The sequence below is a fragment of the Pleurodeles waltl genome, chromosome 4_1 (genome assembly GCF_031143425.1).
Source record: "Pleurodeles waltl isolate 20211129_DDA chromosome 4_1, aPleWal1.hap1.20221129, whole genome shotgun sequence".
Classification (NCBI taxonomy): domain Eukaryota; kingdom Metazoa; phylum Chordata; class Amphibia; order Caudata; family Salamandridae; genus Pleurodeles; species Pleurodeles waltl.
In genome coordinates, this window is record NC_090442.1 from 135,743,814 (window position 1) to 135,766,046 (window position 22,233).

General features: G+C 45.5%; 1 protein-coding gene across 1 annotated transcript in view; it reads right to left on the reverse strand.

The window, feature by feature from the left end:
* Window positions 1-22,233, reverse strand: part of LOC138287466 (trichohyalin-like) — a 167,064-nt gene that overhangs the window by 48,550 nt on the left and 96,281 nt on the right. Inside the window, exons 11-12 of the mRNA XM_069227904.1 lie at window positions 13,447-13,622; window positions 10,217-10,478 (exon numbers count right to left, since the gene is read on the reverse strand). Of these exons, the coding sequence (XP_069084005.1) occupies window positions 10,217-10,478; window positions 13,447-13,622 (438 nt within the window). The remainder of the gene's footprint in view (window positions 1-10,216; window positions 10,479-13,446; window positions 13,623-22,233) is intronic.

Below are 22,233 nucleotides of genomic sequence, written 5' to 3' on the forward strand. Positions count from 1 at the left end.
AAATGACGCAAAGAAAGGGGAGGGTAGAAGAGGGAAAGAAATATAGAGGAGAAAGAGGGGGGGAAAAGGGAAAAGTGAGTGTAGATAGAGAAAGAGAGGACACAGTAGAGGGTAGGGAGAAAAAACGAGAATTAGATGAGTTATGGAGGTGGAGAGGATAAAGGAGAAATGGAGTACAGAGAGGAAAGGGAGGAACACGGAGGATGTCGAAGGGAGTAGAGACAGGAAAAGGTGAGAGAAGGGAAAAAGAAGGATGAAAGAGGAACGAGAAGAACAAGCAAAAGAGAACAGGGCGGAGACAGAAAGGGGGCGGAAGCTATGACGTCAAAAGAACTGGTGATGTGGATGAGTGAGAGAGAAGTGAAGACACGATATAGACTCGAAAGAGAGGGAGGGTGGGGAGACGATCGGGTGAGTAAATGGAGGCTTTGAGAAGGAGGTAGGCAGGATATAGCTAGAAGAGAGAGGAAGGCAAATGGAGGAAGGACAAAAAACTGGCGCGAGTAGTGGCTGTAAAGAAAGACTGGAAGGAGCAGTGAGGAGACAGTCAAAGGGAAAGTGTTGGGGGAGGGATGAAAAAAGGGAAAAGACAGGTAGAATGAGGACCTGGAACACTTCTAACTAGCTGCATGGCTATCCGTGGTGTAGCAGCACCAGGGCCCAGGCGTGCACGCAGTTCACTCTATCCCTATGATACCTGGCTTTTAATACAGGCGGGGACCATTTTTGTTACATCACTGATTCTTAAATCTGAAACTTAATCTTGTGGTCGAACCCAAACCTGTATTTGCAGGCCTTAATGGAATTTCAAATACATTAGAGTAATTTAGGTAATTCTACGTTAGTCTTTGACGTGGAATTACTGATTACGAGATTACGCCTGCTCGCATAATTAAGAGTAATCTGGGGAAAAAATCCTACCACAAGAGCAAGTTTAGTGAGCGTGAGGAGCTGCTGGCTCTTCATGTTTTGTTGCATATAACACTATTCCTTAATGCAAAATGCATCCTCGCATCCATTTTGGAGGCGAGGGGACACTTTTGCACTAACGAAATAGTGCTAAATACAGAATTACTTTTCTCGTATAATAATTCCGCATAGTGCCACAGAATTTTGGGATAATTGCGCAAGATTAAGCTACACAGAATTACGCAAACTACGCCCACCCCTAGTTTTTAAACCTTCTAGTCACTGGGTCTCCCACACTGGGACTGCTGACATGCACTCCATCCTTTGCACTGTGCCTTAAACTGGTTTTATGGAACACCTCATTTTAGAAGAATCTAAATAAATCACCACATTCTGATCTTAATTATGCACCAAAACTGGCACCGTTAAAATGTATAACAGAATAAGTAATGTTTTACTGTCATGTTTATATCTAGAATTCAACACCTATGAATTCAACATCTCAATATGTCTCTAACCTAGGTGTCAATAGCTTATTCAGTGTAGATCTGCTGCTAGGTACAGCAGTTTTGTCCGCATTCTCCTGTTGTTACACTAATAAATAGAATAAATATACTGTTTTCTCCAGACTCTTAAACAGCTGGGTTTTTAGGATAGAAAATTTGATTCTGGGGTGAGTTCTGAGTGATATCTAGGAATGGTTGCTTTATCCTAAGTGAATGAATTTTTTTTTCATGAAAGCAATCGACCCGTCTCCCCTTTCTGTACTCCTTTACTACCTCTATTCCATGTGCATGTTTGCCTGAAGAGGACCTGTGAGATCTGTTGGTATCCAGCATGTTAATGTCTTTTCCTCTTTCGCCTTGGCCTTCAGTAGCATCTTCTGCCAGACTCATGTGCCTGACTCGTGTTTTTTTAATGCATTTGCCCTGGCTGTTTGCTTAGATTCTTTTTGTGAGGACAAAGGGACAGATGTATCAACATTAGGAATTGTGATTCTTACCAAGTTTTATTTTTGAGAATGATATGCTTGTCCCTCATTGTGACATGTCACACTATTTCAACCATGCGTTGTGCTGATGGGGCTGTAAATGGGTAAGTGACATTTTTCACTGGCTTCAGGTTAGTCATATTTTCATTCAAATGTTAGGTGACCAATCACCTTTAAATTATACTGTCTTCTTTTGGGCATTGAAGATGCTCAGTTGGCTGGGATAAAGGTTTCTGGGCTTTCTTACGCACGTGTCAGGTCAACTAAGTGGATTCTCAAGTTGGGAACTTGCTTATAAGGCCTGTAGGTCATGCCCAGTTAATCATGGCACTTGCAATTTAATATTTTTTAATACAGAGATTTTCTATTTGATGCAAGTGTTCCGCTTCATACTCATTTTATGGTTATTCAACTGCTCCTCATGTGTGTTTCTCTTGCTCAATTTTACTTGATGTGCGCAGACTCTTATGCACCTTTTGACAAGTATAGTTTTCCCCTTATTCTGGTGATTGCCTCTGTTGGTTGCCTTTGGTGATTCTGAGAGTGGGCTTTCTCTATCATCCTAATTGTGCTTCTAACCAGTGGCCATTTTGTTTTATTCTGAGCAATTTCCCAGGACTTCAGTTAGGTGGCCTTCTATTTGTGGGTCCTGGTTATTTTCTATGGTGTTCTTGGGTCAAAGTGCATTGCTGATGTGTCTTAGTGTTGGATTATTCCTGAGGCCTCTGGCGCCCCTTTACCTGCTGCCTGCATCTGAATCAGTGCCTTGTTTGGATTCCCCTCTGTGACCTGGCTTTATTTACTCAGGGTTCAGCACCAGTGCTTTCATAGGTAGGTCCTTTCTGACACTGAGTGCTTGTGCTTCTTTTGTTTATTTGTGAGAGTATCTGCCCCTCTCAGCAGTGGTGCGATGAGTGCTACCACTTCTTTTGTGTGTTATGCATTTCTCTGTAATTTCTGAACTGTTAGAAGTGGCTTGCAAGTTTGGGGCCAGACTAAGCTTGGCCTAAACTCCTCACAGTTTTTGCTTGAGTTTTTCAGCATGTTCTGGGCCTACCTTGGCCGCATCTAGCACTACTTGAATGCAGGGTCTTGTTCTGATCTTAAGTCAAGAAATTGTTCCTTCTTAGTTCAGAGAGCCACACCTGGCATCTGGGTTGAGTTTTTGACTGTCAGTCTGTGGGTGGTGGTTTGTGCCATGCTAGCACTTTATCCCTGTGCCTTGTTAGGGGTCTTTTTTGATTGGTTTGCCTCCCATTTCTAACTTTGCTGGCTGTCAAGCCATATGGTAGAGTGGTCTTCACATTCTCCTATATCGGCCCTTTGGGGCTCCTGGTATGATTGCCTGACTTCACCTTGATGTGTTCAGCTCCTGTATCCACTTTGCTTTGGCGTCTCCCATGCCTACCTTTGGATGTCCTGGTGCTCTGTTCCTAATTGCTTCCTGTGTATTCTTCACAGTCGGTTCACTCATTGGCGGTTGGTATAACTGTCTCAATGGTCAATTTAATGGTTTTCATAATAAGTGTGTTTCTTTGGACATTTTATGGCTTCTTCTTCATGTCTCCCTTTGGAGGTTATGGGATCACTGTGCTTTGTTTGTATTGGGCAGCTCTGTGGTTCTTGCATACTTACAGTAGTTCCTGGTACTGTACTGTCGCTTTTACTGGTTCAAGTTACCCAGATTAGTCGGTTCCAGTCCGGTGGGCTAGGGTTCTTCGATCTAAGCCTGGTCCGAGATTGCCCATAGTTATGCAGGCCACAGGGAGATCCTTGCTAGTCGGCTTATCAAGCGCATCAGCCCTTCCGGATGCCTTGTATGACCTGCTGGTCATTTATTTGGGTCATTTCAGACTTGTAACTTTTATTGTTAATACAATGTAGCATCAATAGAGGTTTCCCAGTGGTCTCTGCATTTCCTGTTCTCTATTAGATGATGCAGTATACCCATGTGACCTCCGAGGACTCTCTCCCATTTCATGATTTTTGATTCTTGACTTGTGGGGTTGGTTATGTTATGTGTATTTGTCAAGGGCACTATCACTTGTGAGGGTATCATTGCGCTGAGCAAGTGTGTGCCTAGCCCTGCCTACGGCAGGTTGGTTGATTGAAAAGCCAGGTCTTCAGCTTCTTGTGGAGTTCATGAATAGAGGAGGAGGCTCTGATGTGGCGTGGGAGATAGCTCCACATTGGTTGTTGTTTGCTGGTCTTGTAGTTGCTCCCCTAGTTTCTATTGGGTCTTGAATCCTTTGGGTTAGTTCCCTGCTTTTCCCACTTTTCTAGTTCTTAGTCGTTGTGGGTGGAGGGCTTCAGTGAGCCTTCCATAGTTGGCTGCCATTCTCTTGTTTATAGGTTCTGGTGTTGTGCCTCTGGTTACTACACTTGGCCCTACCTCGTGCACTATTGCAATAGTCTGCTTTGGCTGCATTGAGTGCATAGTGCCTCTGTGGTGTGGCGTCTTTTCTGTAGATCCATTGTGGTTTTCCTTTAGGTATATTTTGTGCATTCCAGAGATTAGGCAACTGGTTCTTGCCTCGGATTAGTCCTGTAGTTTGCTCTGTTCTAGTTGGGGGACTGTTTTGGCTTTATGATGTTCCAGCTGATCGCTGTTCTGCTATTGAGTATGGCCATCCTAAGTAGGACTTGGGATAGATGCTTGTCACTCTTTGGCATCATGAATTTATGCTGCACCTATGGTCTATCAGGGTGTAGGAAAGTGGCCCTTTTTGACATGTCACCCCCACTTCTTGCCTGGTACCTGGTGCAATTTTGACTGAAAGTGCTCTTGGTTCCTGCTATCCAGGCCCGGTTGGAAACTACCATCTTGCCTGGCATGTTACCCCCATATTTCACTGTATGTATGTTGTTTTAGTCCTTGTGTCACTGGGACTCTGCCAGGCAGGGCCCCAGTGCTCATAGTATGTGCCCTGTATGTGTTCCCTGTGTGGTGCCTAACTGTAACACTGAGGCTCTGCTAACCAGAACCTCAGTGTTTATGCTCTCTCTGCTTTCTTAATGTGTCACTGCAGGCTAGTGACTAAATTGACCAATTCTCATTGGCACACTGGTACACCCATATAATTCCCTTGTATTTGGTACTGAGGTACCCAGGGTATTGGGGTTCCAGGAGATCCCTATGGGCTGCAGCATTTCTTTTGCCACCCATAGGGAGCTCAGACAATTCTTACACAGGCCTGCCACTGCAGCCTGCGAGAAATAACGTCCACGTTATTTCACAGCCATTTTCCACTGCACATAAGTAACTTATAAGTCACCTATATGTCTAACCTTCACCTGGTGAAGGTTGGGTGCAAAGCTACTTAGTGTGTGGGCACCCTGGCACTAGCCAAGGTGCCCCCACATAGTTCAGTGCAAATCCCCCGGACTTTGTGAATGTGGGGACACCATTACACGCGTGCACTATACATAGGTCACTACCTAAGTATAGCGTCACAATGGTAACTCCGAACATGGCCATGTAACATGTCTAAGATCATGGAATTGTCACCCCAATACCATACTGGGGGGACAATTCCATGATCCCCCGGGTCTCTAGCACAGAACCCGGGTACTGCCAAACTGCCTTTCTGGGGTTTCAACTGCAGCTGCTGCTGCTGCCAACCCCTCAGACAGGTTTCTGCCCTCCTGGGGTCCAGGCAGCCCTGGCCCAGGAAGGCAGAACAAAGGATTTCCTCTGAGAGAGGGTGTTACACCCTCTCCCTTTGGAAATAGGTGTGAAGGGCTGGGGAGGAGTAGCCTCCCCCAGCCTCTGGAAATGCTTTGATGGGCACAGATGGTGCCCATCTCTGCATAAGCCAGTCTACACCGGTTCAGGGATCCCCCAGCCCTGCTCTGGCGCAAAACTGGACAAAGGAAAGGGGAGTGACCACTCCCCTGACCAGTACCTCCCAGGGGAGGTGCCCAGAGCTCCTCCAATGTGTCCCAGACCTCTGCCATCTTGGAAACAGAGGTGTTGGGGGCACACTGGACTGCTCTGAGTGGCCAGTGCCAGCAGGTGACGTCAGAGACTCCTTCTGATAGGCTCTTACCTTTCTTGGTAGCCAGTCCTCCTTTCTTGGTAGCCAAACCTCCTTTTCTGGCTATTTAGGGTCTCTGCTTTGGGGAATTCTTCAGATAACGAATACAAGAGCTCACCACAGTTCCTCTGCATCTCCCCCTTTGACTTCTACCAAGGATCGACCGCTGACCGCTCCAGGACGCCTGCAAAACCGCAACAAAGTAGCAAGACGACTACCAGCAACATTGTAGCACCTAATCCTGCCGGCTTTCTCAACTGTTTCCTGGTGGTGCATGCTCTGGGGGTAGCCTGCCTTCACTCTGCACCAGAAGCACAGAAGAAATCTCCTCTGGGTCGACGGAATCTTCCCCCTGCTAACGCAGGCACCAAAAGACTGCATCACCGGTCCTCTGGGTCCCCTCTCATCCTGACGAGCGTGGTCCCTGGAACACAGCAACTCTGTCCAAGTGATTAAGTCCTTGCCTCCCCACGCTAGACTGCAAACCTGTGTACTGCGAGATTTGCAGCTGCTCCGGCTTCTGTGCACTCTTCCAGGATTTCCTTTGTGCACAGCCTAGCCTGGGTCCCCAGCACTCCGTCCTGCAGTGCTCAACTCTCGGAGTTGGCCTTGGACATCGCGGGACCCTCCTTTGTAACTTTGCGTGGACTCTGGTTCACTAATCTTCTAAGTTCCTGTTGGAGTGCTTCTGCGGGTGCTGCCTGCTTCTGTGAGGGCTCTCTGAGTTGCTGAGCGCCCCCTCTGTCTCCTCCTCCAAGAGGCGACATCCTGGTCCTTCCTGGTCCTCAGCAGCACCCAAAAACCTCTACTGTGACCCTTGCAGCTAGCAAGGCTTGTTTGAGGTATTTCTGAATGGGAACACTTCTGCAACCTTTATCGCGATGTGGGGCATCTGTCTTCCAAAGGAGAAGTTCATAGTCCTCTTCGTTCTTGCAGAATTCCAAGCTTCTTCCATCCGGAGGAAGCTTCCTTACACCTTCATCCAGGGTTTCCTGGGCTCCTGCCCCCCCCTGGACACCGTTGCGACTATTGGACTTGGTCCCCTTGCCTTGCAGGTCCTCAGGTCCGGAAATCCGTTGTCAGTGCGCTGCTGGTGTTTGTTGTTCTTGCAGAATCCCCCTATCACGACTATTGTGCTCTCTTGGGGTAGTAGGTGTACTTTACTCCTACTTTTCAGGGTCTTTGAGTGGGGTATCTTGGGCACTCTGACTGTTTTCTCTACAAGCTCCCATAGGTCTGGGGTCCATTAGTGATTCACATTCCACTTTTGGAGTATATGGTTTGTGTTGCCCCTAGACCTATGCTTGCCTATTGCAACCTATTGTAATTCTACACTGTTTGCATCACTTTTCTGACTCTTACTTACCTATTTTTGGTTTGTGTACATATAACTTGTGTATATTACTTACCTTCTTACTGAGGGTACTCAATGAGATACCTGTGGCATATTGTCATAAAAATAAAGTACCTTTATTTTGAGTAACTCTGCGTATTGTGTTTTCTTATGATATTGTGCATATGATATAAGTGGTATAGTAGGAGCTTTGCATGTCTCCTAGTTCAGCCTAAGCTGCTTTGCCATAGCTACCTTCTATCAGCCTAAGCTGCTAGTAACATCTCTATTCTACTAATAAGGGATAACTGGACCTGGCACAAGGCGTAAGTACCATTGGTGCCCACTACAAGCCAGGCCAGCCTCCTACAGGCCCCCAGTGCCAGATCTCTTTCCCTAAACCGTGGAATTGTTCCCCAACTTGCAATAACGCTGGCACCTCTGTAAGTCCTTATTAAATGGTACCCCTGGTACCTAGGGCATGGGTACCACTCTCGAGTCAGTTCCACCCCTAAGGTGAACTTCCTGATAAGAACACAACATTTCTAAATCTGTGATCTTGGTGATGGCAGAACTAGCAATTCTGGGACAGGTTTATGCCCACTTCCCACAGGAAGTGGTCATATAGGGGTGTTGTAACCCCAGGGGTAAGTAGCCCATTGGCTACTACCCTACACTCCCCTACGGCCCCTAAATTCAGTACTTAGGAGAGCCTCTGGCACCAGGAAATCAGATCCTGTTAACCCGAAGAAAGAAGAAGGACACTCCAGAGATGCAAAAGGCAAGAAGTGAAGACCAGTGACTGACTTGGCGACAACCCTGCCAGCCTGCCTGCTGATTTCAACAATTGCAAGAAAGATGCCTCATCCTTCAGCTGCTTGTGCCATTGAAAGCCCAGGAGGACTGCCAGCCTTCACCCCACCTCCAGGAACTCCCAGCTGCTTCCCTGCATCTTGCAGGCACCAAACGAAGAACTCAGAGGACTCCGGACTACCAAAACCAGACACCAGAAAGCACCACAGCACCCGTGCCATGTAGCCCGAGTCGAAGATGGCCAACAGTGTCAGCGTGGTCCTTAAGCCCTCTAGAGATTAAGTCCACCTTGGGTCTCCCCACTGTGACCTCTTTGTGCAGGCCCCCCTCTACCGTGAGTGACCTGAAGACAAAGACCAGACTCCTCAGGACACCTCTGCACCCATCCGCCCTGGACTGAGGAGATGAGGACCCAGGGTGTCCCTACATCTCCCAGTCCCGTGAGACCTGAGCCCACTTGTTGGCTTGGTTGGCCTGGACTCCCAGTCCACGCCTGCAGCCTCTTTCTGCAGGCCCCCTCTACTGCAACCGCTCCGGTGTCAGAAACCTGATGCCTAAGGACTCCCCTGCACCCGGCCATCCTGGCCCCAAGAGAAGAGGACCGAAGGTGTCCCCATGTTCCGGAGCACCTCAAGTCTTGAACCTTATTGTTGGTTCACACGGACTGGACCCCAGTTTCTCCTAGCAGTGCCGTTCTGACTGGATCGATCCCCATTGACTTCAACGGGGCACCCGATGCTGAACTACACCTCTGCACCCTGCCACCCCACTGCCGCCCGAGGTGACCTGTTGGTGTGGCCTAGGACTCTGCCCCATACTCACCTTAATTCTTGAAGAATGGTCCTGTAAGTCAATGCTGAGTCCCTGTTTGCCGTATATGTTTTTCCTCCATAGGTTAACATTGCAGCTTCAGAAAATTGTACTGTCGCCTTTTCAAAATTGGAAGAATTTGTTCTGCAAAACCTACTTACCTGATCATATTGATACTGGTGCCTAAATATATATTAAGATACTTGTTATTTTTGTAAATTGGTGTGGATCTCCTTATTGAGTTGTGTGTGTCATTTATTGACTGTGTGCCTACAGCAGATGTCTAACACTCCTCTCTGATAAGCCTAAGGCTGCTCGACCACACTATCCCCTAAAAGAGCACCTTGGGATTGTCAGAGCAAGCCCCTGTTCTCTTATAAGGGAACCCCTGGGCTCCTTGCATGGTATATCAAATGTTGGTATATCACATAAAGAGCCATCTTCCTAAACTGGGGCATGGTCTACTACAGCTTTGCCTTAGTTGGGGCCTCACTTGCTTGCTCATTTAATCTGGTCCTGATATTCACCACCTGCTTTGAACAGGTGGTACTTATCAGTAGGGGAGTAGACTGGGGGCTGGGGAGATGCAGAAAGGCTGTGACGTCACTAGAGTGAGGTTCGGCTCCTTCCAGGTGGTGGTGCAGGGTAGAACAAAGGCCCAGATGCAATTGTGTCTGCAGCCCCTCTTACCCGTGGTTTTCCTGGATGAAAATCCGAACCAGTAAAACTAGGGTCACAGTTTCCAGACCTAGTAATTTGGGTCCAGAAACATAAGACTACTCATAGTCACCAGGAGCAGTATCGCCCTTGCAATACTACTAGTGCCATAACGTAGTTTCCCCAGATATAGATGTTGAATGATTGAGTGTCTGAGAACATTAACACAGTAATGACCATGAGAACTATCTTTTTGCATTTTTCAGTCAAATTATATATTTCACAACATGACTCCTTACATTCATATTAGTAGACCAAATGTGCCATTTATAATTCTTGGGTTGCTTGAAATCTATCTCTTCACATACACCCTAATTACTAGTTTTATATAAGGATAAAACCCTGGATCGAGAGTCTGGAACTGTTAAGTCCATAGCCTGTGACTGGTAACAGAGATTTCACTTTCTATCTAGGTCCTCCGTTCTGCCATTTAGGAAGCCCTGTGTCCAGATCGGAGATAAGATACTCTGCCGGCTTATACCAATTTATTTTTCTGGAAACATGTTCCTTGTGTAAAATTTAGAGACGTGTTTCCATTTCTTTTGTATTTTTCAATTATATGTAAAATGTACTTCTTTCCATGTAATGTCATAGGTCTGCTCTTACCTTCTTGGTTTGCTCCGCTGAGACATTACTTTTCTGGTTGTACTGAGCATCTAATTCATCTCTTAAGTTTTGCCGGGTCTTCAGGTATTGCACCTTGTGCCCAGGACTTCCTATCCCCCGTTCTTCATCTTCCTGTTCGTTTACATCCTTCTGCATGCACCGGAAGACTTTCATTGCACCATCTAATTTCATGGGCTGGAATGTGGTTTCATGGCCATGATCCTGTCTGTCAAATTTTTGGGACGTCTGGGGTAATTTCTGTCTGGTTAAAAACAAAAACAAAACAAGACACTTCTATATACCTTTCCCAGACTCTAACACAGAAAGCAAATCGCTGTGAAAAAGAAATGTCCACAGTAGTGGAATTTAACGTGGAGCACTTTGTCAGTGGAGACATCCGTCATATACAATAATAAGTAAAGCTGAGGTTACTGAAGTGGATACCTCTCTCACAGGAGAGACTTCTGCCCTATCAATGCTTATGTAGTGGTCAAGCTGCTTCTTCCAGATGGGGTTACACAATAACCACAGGAGCTGTAGATGCATTTGACATGGAAACAAACAGAACACCATTGTATTAAGTGGCCAGTCATTGGTAAATGAGAGGACACACAATCATGCATCATGGTAAGACCAGCTCAACAAGTGCAACCATCCCTCCCTTTTCTGTCAATTACCTAAAAAAAATTACCTGCACTATTGAAAGTATCAGCCTTAGCGATTTGCTGCTCCGGTCCCGTGATTCTGCCAAACTTTAGGATAAAGGAAGCTTTCTGGTTGATGCCTTTTTCTAAATCACTATAATTTCTTATGACTGATGCCTAACACTTTAGAGGAGGTTTGAGGGACCATGGTGTACTTGCACAGTTGACTTGCACCACTCAATTGATGCAAACTAAGTGAGGTGGTGCGTGTATGCCATTGGTTTGCATTCCTTTGTGAATACAAATGGGCCATAGTTGTGCAGAATCAGAGTTTTGTGCATTTGCGCACACATAAGTTATAAAAAGCTTTATTTTTGTAAATTTAAACAAATCACAATTGTGGAAGCTTAAATCATGCTTTCCTTTCTTTAACTTGTTTCTGAATTAGCAACTTTACCTTTAAATATTGGTATTCCAACATCAGAGGGGCTGTCTCTGACCATTCAGGTCAGCCTATTGTTTGCTCCTTGAAGGCATTTCACACCCATTAACACCTATTCAAATGTTAATTATGGCTTCCAGAAGTGAGAGAACAATTGCACATATAGCCTTGAGGAACTTCAGGAAGGGTAAAGGTAACTTTATAAAACTTACATTTGCTTAATCTTTATTAAAAATCCAACTTCACCACTGAATTGGATTTTAAATAACTATTAAAATAGTTGTTTAATAATTTTTCTAGTTAGCCCCATTTCTGAATTTTAGGAATGTAATCTCTACTCTTGTTTTCCACATGGGGCAGCCAGGCCTGCTACAGTGAAAAACAGCTTTCGGGTGCTAGTCACTGTAAGGACTTGTTAACATTACATTTCTACACGTCCTACTTCTACATACCATGCAACTTGCCTTGCGGGTGACACGGCCTACATAGAGGTGACTTATACATTTTTTAAAGGGAGGTTTTGACCTGTCAAAAGAGTTTATTTTGACTGACTGAATTGCAGTTTTTACGCTGCTACAGTCATGCTACATTGGTAGGCCTTAAGCCATGTTTTACAAAGTTACAATAGTGGATTGTACAATTGGTGCTGAAGTTGTACTAGTGATATTTAGCTCACAGACCATGGGTACATTATGTACCATATTCTATGGGCTTACAGGTAAGTTAAGTTTGCCAATTAGGAATACGTCAAGACAACCATGCTTAAAGAGGAGCACAGTCACATTTCTACTGTTCAGGAGAGTACAGTGCACAGAGCACTAAAATCAGCAAAAATATAGGGGCCAGCGAAAGGCAATAAAGTCGGAAAGGCCATGCAGAAAAGGAGAATTTCCTACACTTGCGATCAGATACTTATTTTCAGCTGCCCCACTGTAACCTCAAACTCCATCTGTAAAAGCAAACCGGGGGTCAAACTCACCAATACTGGTCATCAAAGTTGTGTCTTTTTAAGAGGGCCTTGGCACCATGTCCCAATCCTCAAATAGTCCAAAAAAGTATTGATTTTCCGTGAGTGCTTCTTCTTAAAGTTCTCATGTTTAAAGGGAAGGCTACTGGTGACAATGCCACACTACAAGAAGGTCTCTAGCTGTATCCGGTGAGGTTCACTCCCAATCGGTCAACTACTTCTTCCATATAAGAGGAGCCCTCATTCAGCCTTTTCTGTCCTTGCGGCTAACAGGAGGCGAGGAAAGTGACCCATGGAGAGTGCTTCTAGTCCTGTACTATGTTGACAGAAAGGCACACCTATGCCCTCAGTTTAGGCAGATCCAAACACAACTTCCTTCGTCTGTGTCTACACCAGATCCTGCTGTGTCCTGAGAAACTGTTCATAAGAAGCTATTCTGTAATGTACTCTAGCTAGTGGTTGGTTAGACCTTCTAAAACAATCCCAAAATTATTTCCACAACCTACCCTGTTTATCTTTTTGTCAGTTCATGTTTTTTCCAGAAATGTGCCCCAGAGTATTCTGCTCAGGGGCCTTTGAAGATGGCAAAAACCATTGTCCCTCTGTTCAGAGCCTCTAACCTCCACATAGAGTTTTCCTTAGGAAATGAGGACCCAGCCCAGCCACAGCTCCATAGTTGAGTCTGAAAACAGCACCACTCCTGCTGCGAGAAGAGACACCATTGCTGGGAAAGCTTCTGGTTCTAAAGCCTTTGTCACAGTGGATCACATTTATTGTATAAATGTTGTGATGAGGTACAGGTTTCAGGTGGATCCTCTGTAATGCCATCTGTGTTCCTGTTCTCTCCCTGCTCCCATGTTCCAGGATAAATGGGCAGTTAGTCCATTAGTCCAGACATTGCATCACCCTTTAGCTACCCTTGACCAGCATGCCCAGCTTGTTCCTATCAAAACTCTTCCAAGAAATATATAGGTTTGTCCTGTCAGGAGCCATAGACTTTTCCTATTAATAACATCGGAATTACCTAGACTTCCATCAGGACACACATAGCAATCATCTAAAGATCTTAGCAGAATCACTGAGGAAGATACTGTCCAGGCACATATGTATCCGGACTATTTCCCAATTCCGACAAATATTGCACTGTCGTCCAATACCCCAGGAGGCATCTTGTTACCTTTGAAGCTTCTCCCTAATCTCCAGCTCCCACTGCTGCAGCAGCTGCTCTCTTATTTCCAGCTCCTGTTCCTTCTGCAGCTGTTTCTCCTCCTCCTGCCTCTTCCATTCTTCCATCTTTGCTTCCATAATTCTTCTTTTCTGCTCATCCGGCTTTCTTGAATTCCAAATAATTCTCTGTTAAAAAGTGTTGGTAAACAGTAAGTAAAAATGCTCTATGATGTTCTAGAATATGCCTCAGTGGATGAATGGGCAAACATTTCAGGTCTAGCCGGCTTGCGATGTCTCACCAAACTATTGTGTTCCAAAAAAGCATACATTTAGTCAGCAGGCTTCATCTACTGTGCTACTGCACTGTCATTCTAATTTTGCTTACACCCACAACATACAGCGTGGGGCAATAAGCCAACCCACTTCACCCATCGGCTCCTTTACTTTGAGTGACGGCACAAAGCGTCTGTATATTGTCACATCTACTTAAAAATAGTTTGTTTCTCTAAAGTGACAAAACTCTTCCAAAGTGTGCCTTTTTAATTTAATTTTTTTATATTATTTTGTAAAATATGCTTTTTTATTTTGCTTGCTTTTTAGGTCCTCAGTTTTATTTCCTGTCCCCTTTTTAAAGTTGCTTTCATAAAGTGTTTAAGTGACATTATACCATTATAGCTGCCTACAATTTAAATGTTTGCTTAGGTGATGATTCTACTTGTCGCCTTCACAAAAAAATAGTAAAATGCAATGCACAACTGAAAGAATTCATGAATTTCTTTTTTATAACATCACTAGTAAAACAGCCACAGAAGTGAATATTTTTTACATGTAATCGTTTCAGTACAAGCATATGGATGCCACATTTAGGTGGTGGCCTGTTTCTTTTTCTTCCTCTGTTTGCAGCATATGCTTGCCATAAAAATGTAAAAAATAATTAATTATTGTGTCGCGCCGCGTACTGCGGCGTGAGCCGAACATTCAGCTCGGGCCGCACCACACGTCTGCAAGACGCGGCGCGTTCCCAGTTTGCTGTGTGCTTTGCGAGGCCCCAAATTGGGCATGGGGCCTCGCTCTGTTTCTGTGCACCGCGTTTTTCGGGCATTCTGACCCCTCTTACCTGTTCTTTTCTTTTCTTCTTTTTCTGGGACATATGTTTTTTCCCCCTTCCCATGTTACCTTTTTCTTCTCAGCATTCCTTGTTCCCTATTCTCTAAGGTTCTTAGTCTATTCTGTTCTATGTACTTTTCCCTATCTAAGATGGTGTCCTTTTACTTCCTGTTGGTCGTTTCCTGTTTAGTGGTATTTAAGGGCTGTGTTTCTTTCTCTCCTTGCGCTGCAACACTTTCTATTTGGATGGTGTCTTCGCTCCTGTATTCTTGTATTTGCCTCTGTTGATTCCTTTTCTTTTGTTCCTGTTTCAGGAATCTTCTGTTTGGAGGTTTTTCCCCTTTTTTAGGTTTTGTTTCCCTCTGGAGCTATTTCGGAAGGGCACGGTCTGTTCTTGGCATCTCCATTGCCTACAGCACCGTGGCTACCAGAAAGAGTCGCCCCTATCTGGGCCAAAGCCGAATCTTCAAGACCCACGCCACTCGATCTGTGGATTCCAGGCGTAAGCAACACGTGAGTCGTGACATATTGTTCATTTCTGTAGTATGCCAATACCAGACCTATCGGCTTTGCCAGTGCTACATTGTATAATAAACTCCCAAAGCAGATAGCCCTGATGCACAAGATGTTTTATCCCTCGTTTTGGGGGCACTCTACATTTTCCCCACCTGTGCCTGGGATGAGGGACATGGCGGGGAAAATGAGTTACAGTTGCGGACCCACCCCACCCCCACCAGAAGGGACATGATCATCATTGTGACCTGGTGGTCCTGTGGTGAACAGGTTACTAGGTCAGAGGTATTTGCTGTTGCAGCCAGCGGAGGCTCTGCTGGTGTAAATATTGCTTCACCCAACTCTAAGTAGAGGAGACGGACCATGAGTTTTACAGACCAGAAGCATGGTCAATTTTCAGCAGTAAACTCCACTAGACTCCAAATGAGATCTCCTGCATAGTTTTGCAAACTTGCACCTCTTCCATGAATAACTCCTGAGTAAGCCTCAGGTGTTTTTATGTTTGTTTTTGGCCTAAGCACACACAAAAATCATGCATGTATACTGAGGGCCGCTGTAGTTAGGATCTGAGACCCACATCAAATATCTGTGGTCAGGAAGGTCGCACCCACAGTGAGCTACAAAGGGAATATGACTACTAACAACGTGTCTGATTACAGCAAGCTGGCAGTGGTCATAGCATTATGATTTGTAATGGCAGGACAGACCTTTTTACCTGTTACCTGCTATGGGCCAAGAGGCCTACAGGCCTCTTCTTTGTCAATTTCTGCCCAGTATAGTGTAACTGGATTCTTTGAAGCATTCAACACGCATAGGCAGAGCATCTTATGTAATGATTTGTGTTCATCGAAGGTAGCATCAGAAGTGTGTTTGCTATGGTTGATTGTAGACACAGTCTAATCCATTTAGAACATCCCCTTCTAACATTATGTACAAAATGAAGCCTGGAGGTAGACTATAGCACACGCAATGTAAATTGATTGCATTCTTGAAGCTATTGGAAGGAGTCACACTCCAAGATGTGGTAGTTATAGATACAGTGGTCGATTTAGATGTGTAGAGGTAGCCTCTTGCTACATGTTGCCCTTTTATCTGTTCTAAATGTTATCTGCATGTAATTAGTGGGTGTTGGAAGCCAAAGTTAGTCCTTTGACAGTGGCCTGCCTGTTTTTCCCCAGCAAAGTTGATGCTCTGAAAAAGTTGATAGGTGCAAGGTGTTAAGGCTTCCCTTTTCTTTTTATTTATGTTTTGGGTTTCTCTCAGTAGAGCCTTTCAGCATCACTTCCTCCTCCTTTCTGTTACCCAAAGACAAAGGGCCTCATTACGAGGCCAGCGATCTCGCGGTGGCTGTCTGACCGCCGCGGATGTGGGTGTACGACCGCCACATTACGAGTTTGGCGGGTGGACCTGCATAAAGACCACTCTCCCCGCCAGGATCAAAGATCCCAACGGGCTGACAGCAGTCCTGGTTGTAATCAGCAAGGGCAGCGCTGAACTCAGCACCGCCATGCTGATTACAACCTTGTTTGCCCGCCAGCCTTTTCATGGCAGTTTCCCCACCATGAAAAGGCTAGCGGAGAACAAGTGCATGGGACCACAGGAGGGCCTCTGCACTGCCCATGCTCATGGCATGGGCAGTGCAGGCCCCCCCCTGCCCAGCACCTTCGGAATGCGCACTCACTGCTTTGGAGACAGTGCGCATTCTGAGGGTGCTGGTCGGCCCTCTCTGTTCTACATAGGGGAGCCGAGTGCTGTCTTGTAGCACTGGTCCCGCTGGTCAAACCTCAAGGTTTCCGCCAGTCAGTCAGATCAAGCCAGTGGAAACCTTGTAATAGGGTGGGGGGGAACGCCACCCACCATGGCATCCTCTCTGTGAGTTTGGCGGTCCCGCGTTGGGACCGCCAAACTCATAATGAGCCCCAAAGATTGTGATGGACCTGTCTGGATTTGGATATCCGAAACGGCTCAAGTCCAAAGGTTATGCTCAAGGAATACATGAACTCTGAGAACCCAAATCAATGTTCCAGTACTTTTCCCTGACAAGTGTAGGCGCACCCCACAGGTTGATGGACAACCCTCTGATTTGCAGGGCTGGTGTCATAGATGTTAAGAGTCATAGCCTGAAGAAGTCTGCAAGTTTTTCTAGCATGCAGGAATTTCCTTTTATCACAGCCCATTATGTTCTGTTAGTGGGGCATCTGTGCATCAAAAAACTCCAGGACACACTAAACCCTCTGTTTTACTAGACAGGGTTGCACCTGGATACAGAAGAGTTGTGTAGAACCTGCCACACTTCCACACTGAATGCCAAAACTGAAAGTACGACCACAACACTCTGTCTACCCCTACCAGTGGTAGGTGTGTTGTAGAGGGTAAGTATCAGTATGTTAGGTTACAATTACATCACAGCTGTGGTGGATCATGGCACCAGACACCAAAAGTCAGTTTGTTTAAGGGGCACAACCTCCAAGGTAATAGTGAGGGCACTCCTTGGGATCTTTTCGAGGGTCAGAGTCCCACTCACTGTGATTTCTAGAAGAGGAACACATTTCATTTCTACATGCCCAAATAAGATGTGAGAGAAAGCTGGTGTGACGTACCCTGAGGAGGAAGATGGATCTTCGCCTGCCATGTCTCTTATTTGCCTATCAGGGGATTCCACAGACGGGGGGAATGGTTCAGTTCCTTTGGGCTTCTGTTTGAAAATGTTGTCCATGGCTCACTTAGTTTGGTCAAAGAAGATTGAGAAACTACTACTGAATCCCCTGCAAAAGAAGTGTCTGACAATGTCCTAGTTGTCTCAATGTGGATACCATGAGTAAAGCAAAGATAAAAGTTAAAGCTAGCCAAAAGCTGATGAAGGAGTAGTGTGACCAGAAGGCAGGGTTGATTCAGCACCAAGAGGTATTGGTTCAGAAACCCATTTGCTCCTGAGATTTGACTAATAGTGCAGGCTTTACAAAGAGACATTTAAGATCTCTGACATCAACTAATTACTAAGTGGGCACCACCTATAACAGCAATAGCAGAGGAGGTTGAGCAGGACAGCTAGCCAATTCCCAACCTTTTTCACAGTGATGATAGAGATGTCACTGTGAACAACAGGGAGTTTTTGTCCCTGAGCTGGTTCTGTGCAGAAAAGAGAGTGTAGATAGCTTACTTCTTCCTTCTAATCCCAGGATCAACACCCATCAGTTTCCATGACATAGACATGGTGGATAGGCTTGTCTGTGATGAGCTAAACTTAGAAGTAAGCCTGATATTTTTTTAATTACGTCAGTGTAACTCATGTCATTTCTGGAATTTCGTGTTATGCTCATTACAGCACTTTGTGTAAGTATGTGCTGTTCTTGGTACAAATGTACAGCAAATGACATAATTCACAGTACATATTTACAGTGAATGCACAGAAACAACCAAACCCCAGTGGCTCTTCTTTAAATGCATCATCACGCCCACAATTGTTACAACAATGCATTTCATGCTAAATATAGTGCAAAATGACATATTCACATTTCACATAATTATGGTTCATTTTGCATATTTACACAAATGCAGATTGGACAAGTTTCCCACACTGTACTTATAGGATGCAAAACTGAGGCTAGAAGTGCATCTAGGTAGAGATGGCCAAGATGGTGGGCCCTGGAGGCATTCAGCATTCTCATAACCCATTGGCCAAATCAGTGTCTGTCTGTGTGTGTGTATGTATATACACATATATATATTTACTGAACAAAAACAAAGGTTTCAGGGACGTTATAGTTAAGTTCTGAATTTACTCATACAAAACCATAGAAATTCAGCAGTTATAGTTAGAGTTATTTCAAGTAACTATAACTCCCGCCCTCCCTAGTGCCAGACTGGTCAATTCTCTATGGTTTATCATGCTTACTAGGTAGAGAACAGGAACGAATGCAAGATATAGGCTTTGTTAGATTGGGCCATCCTGAAAACAGAGAGCCATGTGCAAGCTTTTCTAGGTCTCACCAGGTGTTATAGGCACTATGTAGCTAACTATGGAACTATATTTGCCCAGTGATAGCCCTCAACTCCTAGAAATTGCCCAGGACAGCCCTGCTGTATGTCAGAAGGGATTCGAGAACATAAAGAATGCACTGTGAAATGTTCCTGTTTTGAAGCTCCTCACTCTGGTCAGTCCTGCCTGGTACGGACTAATGCTTGAGGCAAGGGAGTTGGAACCATTTTGGCTTTACTCAATGACGAGGGCAGAGCTTCTCTATTTACATTCATCGGTTGCAGTCGGCTTCCTAGAGACCAGAACTGGCCTGCCATTGAGAAGAATTACTTTCTTTTTCATACTTTGGGCCCTTATTAAGTTCCAGGATTACTTGTTGCGCACCACCTTTGTGATACAGAAGGATCACAAGCCTTTCAAGTGGTTAATGGCAAAGAAGGGTGAGAACCTCAAGTTGCTCCAGTGGTCAATCTCATTACAGGGACTTGCCTTTATGGATGAACCATGTGAACATTTAGAATATCTCCTAGAAGCAAGGCTACCACTTGTGACAAGGTAGCAAGAACTAGGATTAATTTAGATTTAGGTACATTTCGGGAACATAAGTGATGTGAAGTACTGAGGAGTCAATTGTATTAAAAATATATGGCATGATTCTACAAGAACAAGCTAAGTTGTGTCTTGGTACAAAGCAACATTCCTTAGACATTATCTGCTTATGTTCTATTATTTGCTCATTCTGTCTGTCTAGATGAATGCTAAAAAACGCTGCCCTAGGGGTTGGTTCAATTATTTGAGGTTGTGAGCTACCAAATAACATTCTCTTCCCCAAAAGGGCTCGGTGTCTGTGCGCCAAGATTGCAACTGTTATGCTGATTTTGGGTCAATCATTTACCACACATGCTGACTGTATATTTAGCTTTCTGACATACCTGACCCTTGACCTATAAATACTATTGCTTTCCCGCCTGAGGCAACAGTGGTGCTCAAGGCTGGATTTCAATATGGGAATGTGGATGGACTTTGCTGTGGGTTTTACTACTCTCATGAGAGTCCTTCTCCAAAAGGATTCAGATCACAAGATCTACTAGAGTCATCTGTTGGGTCAGGAAGTTCCATGAATTGTTTTGTGAGAGAGCACCCCTGACCTGAATTACCCCGACTAAGTCTCTGGAGTGTTCTGGAAATGTTGTTTGGGCACACGGGGGCTGATGCAGTTATGGTTTGAGGTCCACATTTAAGATCTGTGCTCTAGAGAGGAGTACAAAGTGCACCTTCCAAAGCAAAGGTGACATCAGTCACCTCATTGGATTACACTAGACTGGCAGTGGAGTCAGCAGTAAGATTTGTACTGGCAAAACAGACTTTTGTACATGTCGCCTACAATTTGGTGAGTGGCCTATTGGATTGCTCCTGTAGAGTTTTACCCAGTCTTCTGTCGCCAAGGCCTTCGCTATATCCACATAAATAGAGAATAAGTATAAAACATATAAAGTGCTGTTCAAGGTAGGCAGAATCAGGAGTGTGGTTGACTAAAACTCGGGGGAGGGTGGGAGTACATTTAGGATTCCCCTCCTGCAAACATGAGCTTTAAGGTGGAGGTTGCAGGTAGCCTACAGAGGTGCAATGTTGACTGGTAGCATTCCTGAAACTGTTGCACGGAGTCAGACTCCAAGGTATGGCGAAAAGGAGACAGTGGTCTTGTTAGATGTGCTTTTGCTACATCCTACCCTTTTATCCTTTCTTGTTGTTACCCCGCCCCCATGAGATTAGTGAAGGGAGTTCGATGTATAGGTTTTAACATTGACCTTTTCAGTGAACACCCTCTACATGTTCTGATGCACAGTCTGTTCTCTGCAAACTTCGACTGAAGTTTACTTGATGAGTATTTCTTCCTGTTTCTGGTGGAACAACATTCTTCACACTACAGTCTACCCCAGTGATGTATTATTTTCCCTTTGAGATGTCCAAAGGGAATATCTTGCTGTAGGAAGCTGGCTCTGTATATACTACATAAAAATGAGATATAGGCCCTCATTATGACTTTGGCGGTATTGTAAGAAGACCGCTGAAGTCCCGTCAGACCAAAGATTGACTACCATATTATGACTGCTGGTGGCTCTCCGCCATAATTTGGGCGGAGAGCCGCCAGCAGCCATACTGGCGGTGAAGTGGAGGTTGCTCCACCGCCACGCCTTCACAACACCGCCCACCGAATTATGTTACAGTATTCGGCGTGTCGGTGTTGTGGTGATGGGGTGCTGGTGGCGGAGCAGGCCCCATGGAACCCGTTCCCTCCCAGATGACCACTGAGACAGGTAAGGTGATCATCCAACAGGGGAGGGGGGTGGGGGGGGGGTTGTGTGGTGTGTGCGTGAATGGGGGTGTGACTGTGTGTGTATAGAGGGGGTCTGTGAGTGCGTGTATGAATGCGGGGGTGTGGTGTGTGTCGGGGGTGTATCGTGTATGTGTGTGTGCATGTGTGTGCGCGTTCATGTGTGTGTGTGGTGTGTGCATGCGTGAGTGGGGGGTATGTATGGGGGCCCATGGAGTTGGGGGGCGAGCGAGGGGAGGGGGGCCTATCAGCTTTGGGGAGTGGTAGGGGGGGCGTGGCTGTTGGGGGAGGACTGTGGGGGAGGGGTGGGGGTGGGAGAGACCCCTATCAGTGCCAGGGAAGGAATTCCCTGGCACTGATAGTGCCTACCGCCATGGTTTTCCTGGCGGTACACCTGCCACAAAAACCATGGCGGTATGCGGGGTCATTATCCCGCAGGCGGACTAGTGACAGCTGCCGGGCTGGGGACATCAGTCTCCAGCCTGGCAGTCGTTACCGCCGTGGCGGATGGAGTGGTACATTGGCAGTTTGGCAAACCGCCAATGTCATAATTTGGCGGTAGTTACCACCAGCCTGTTGGCAGTGCTACTGCCAAGTTAACACCGTCCGCCAGGGTTGTAATGTGGTCCACAGTGTGCACAGAGTCCAGGGGTTCCCCGGAGACTTGACAGAGGCAAAAACAGATAATACTAATGCTCTATTTGTGGTAGTGTGGTCGAGCAGTTAGGCTTATTAGAGGGTAGTGTTAAGTATTTGTTGTGCACTCACAGGCAATAGAAGAAACACACACAGTGTCATTTTCAGAATATTAACTTAAAAATCGACTTTACCATTAAAAAGTGTATCAAATTACAATTCAGATG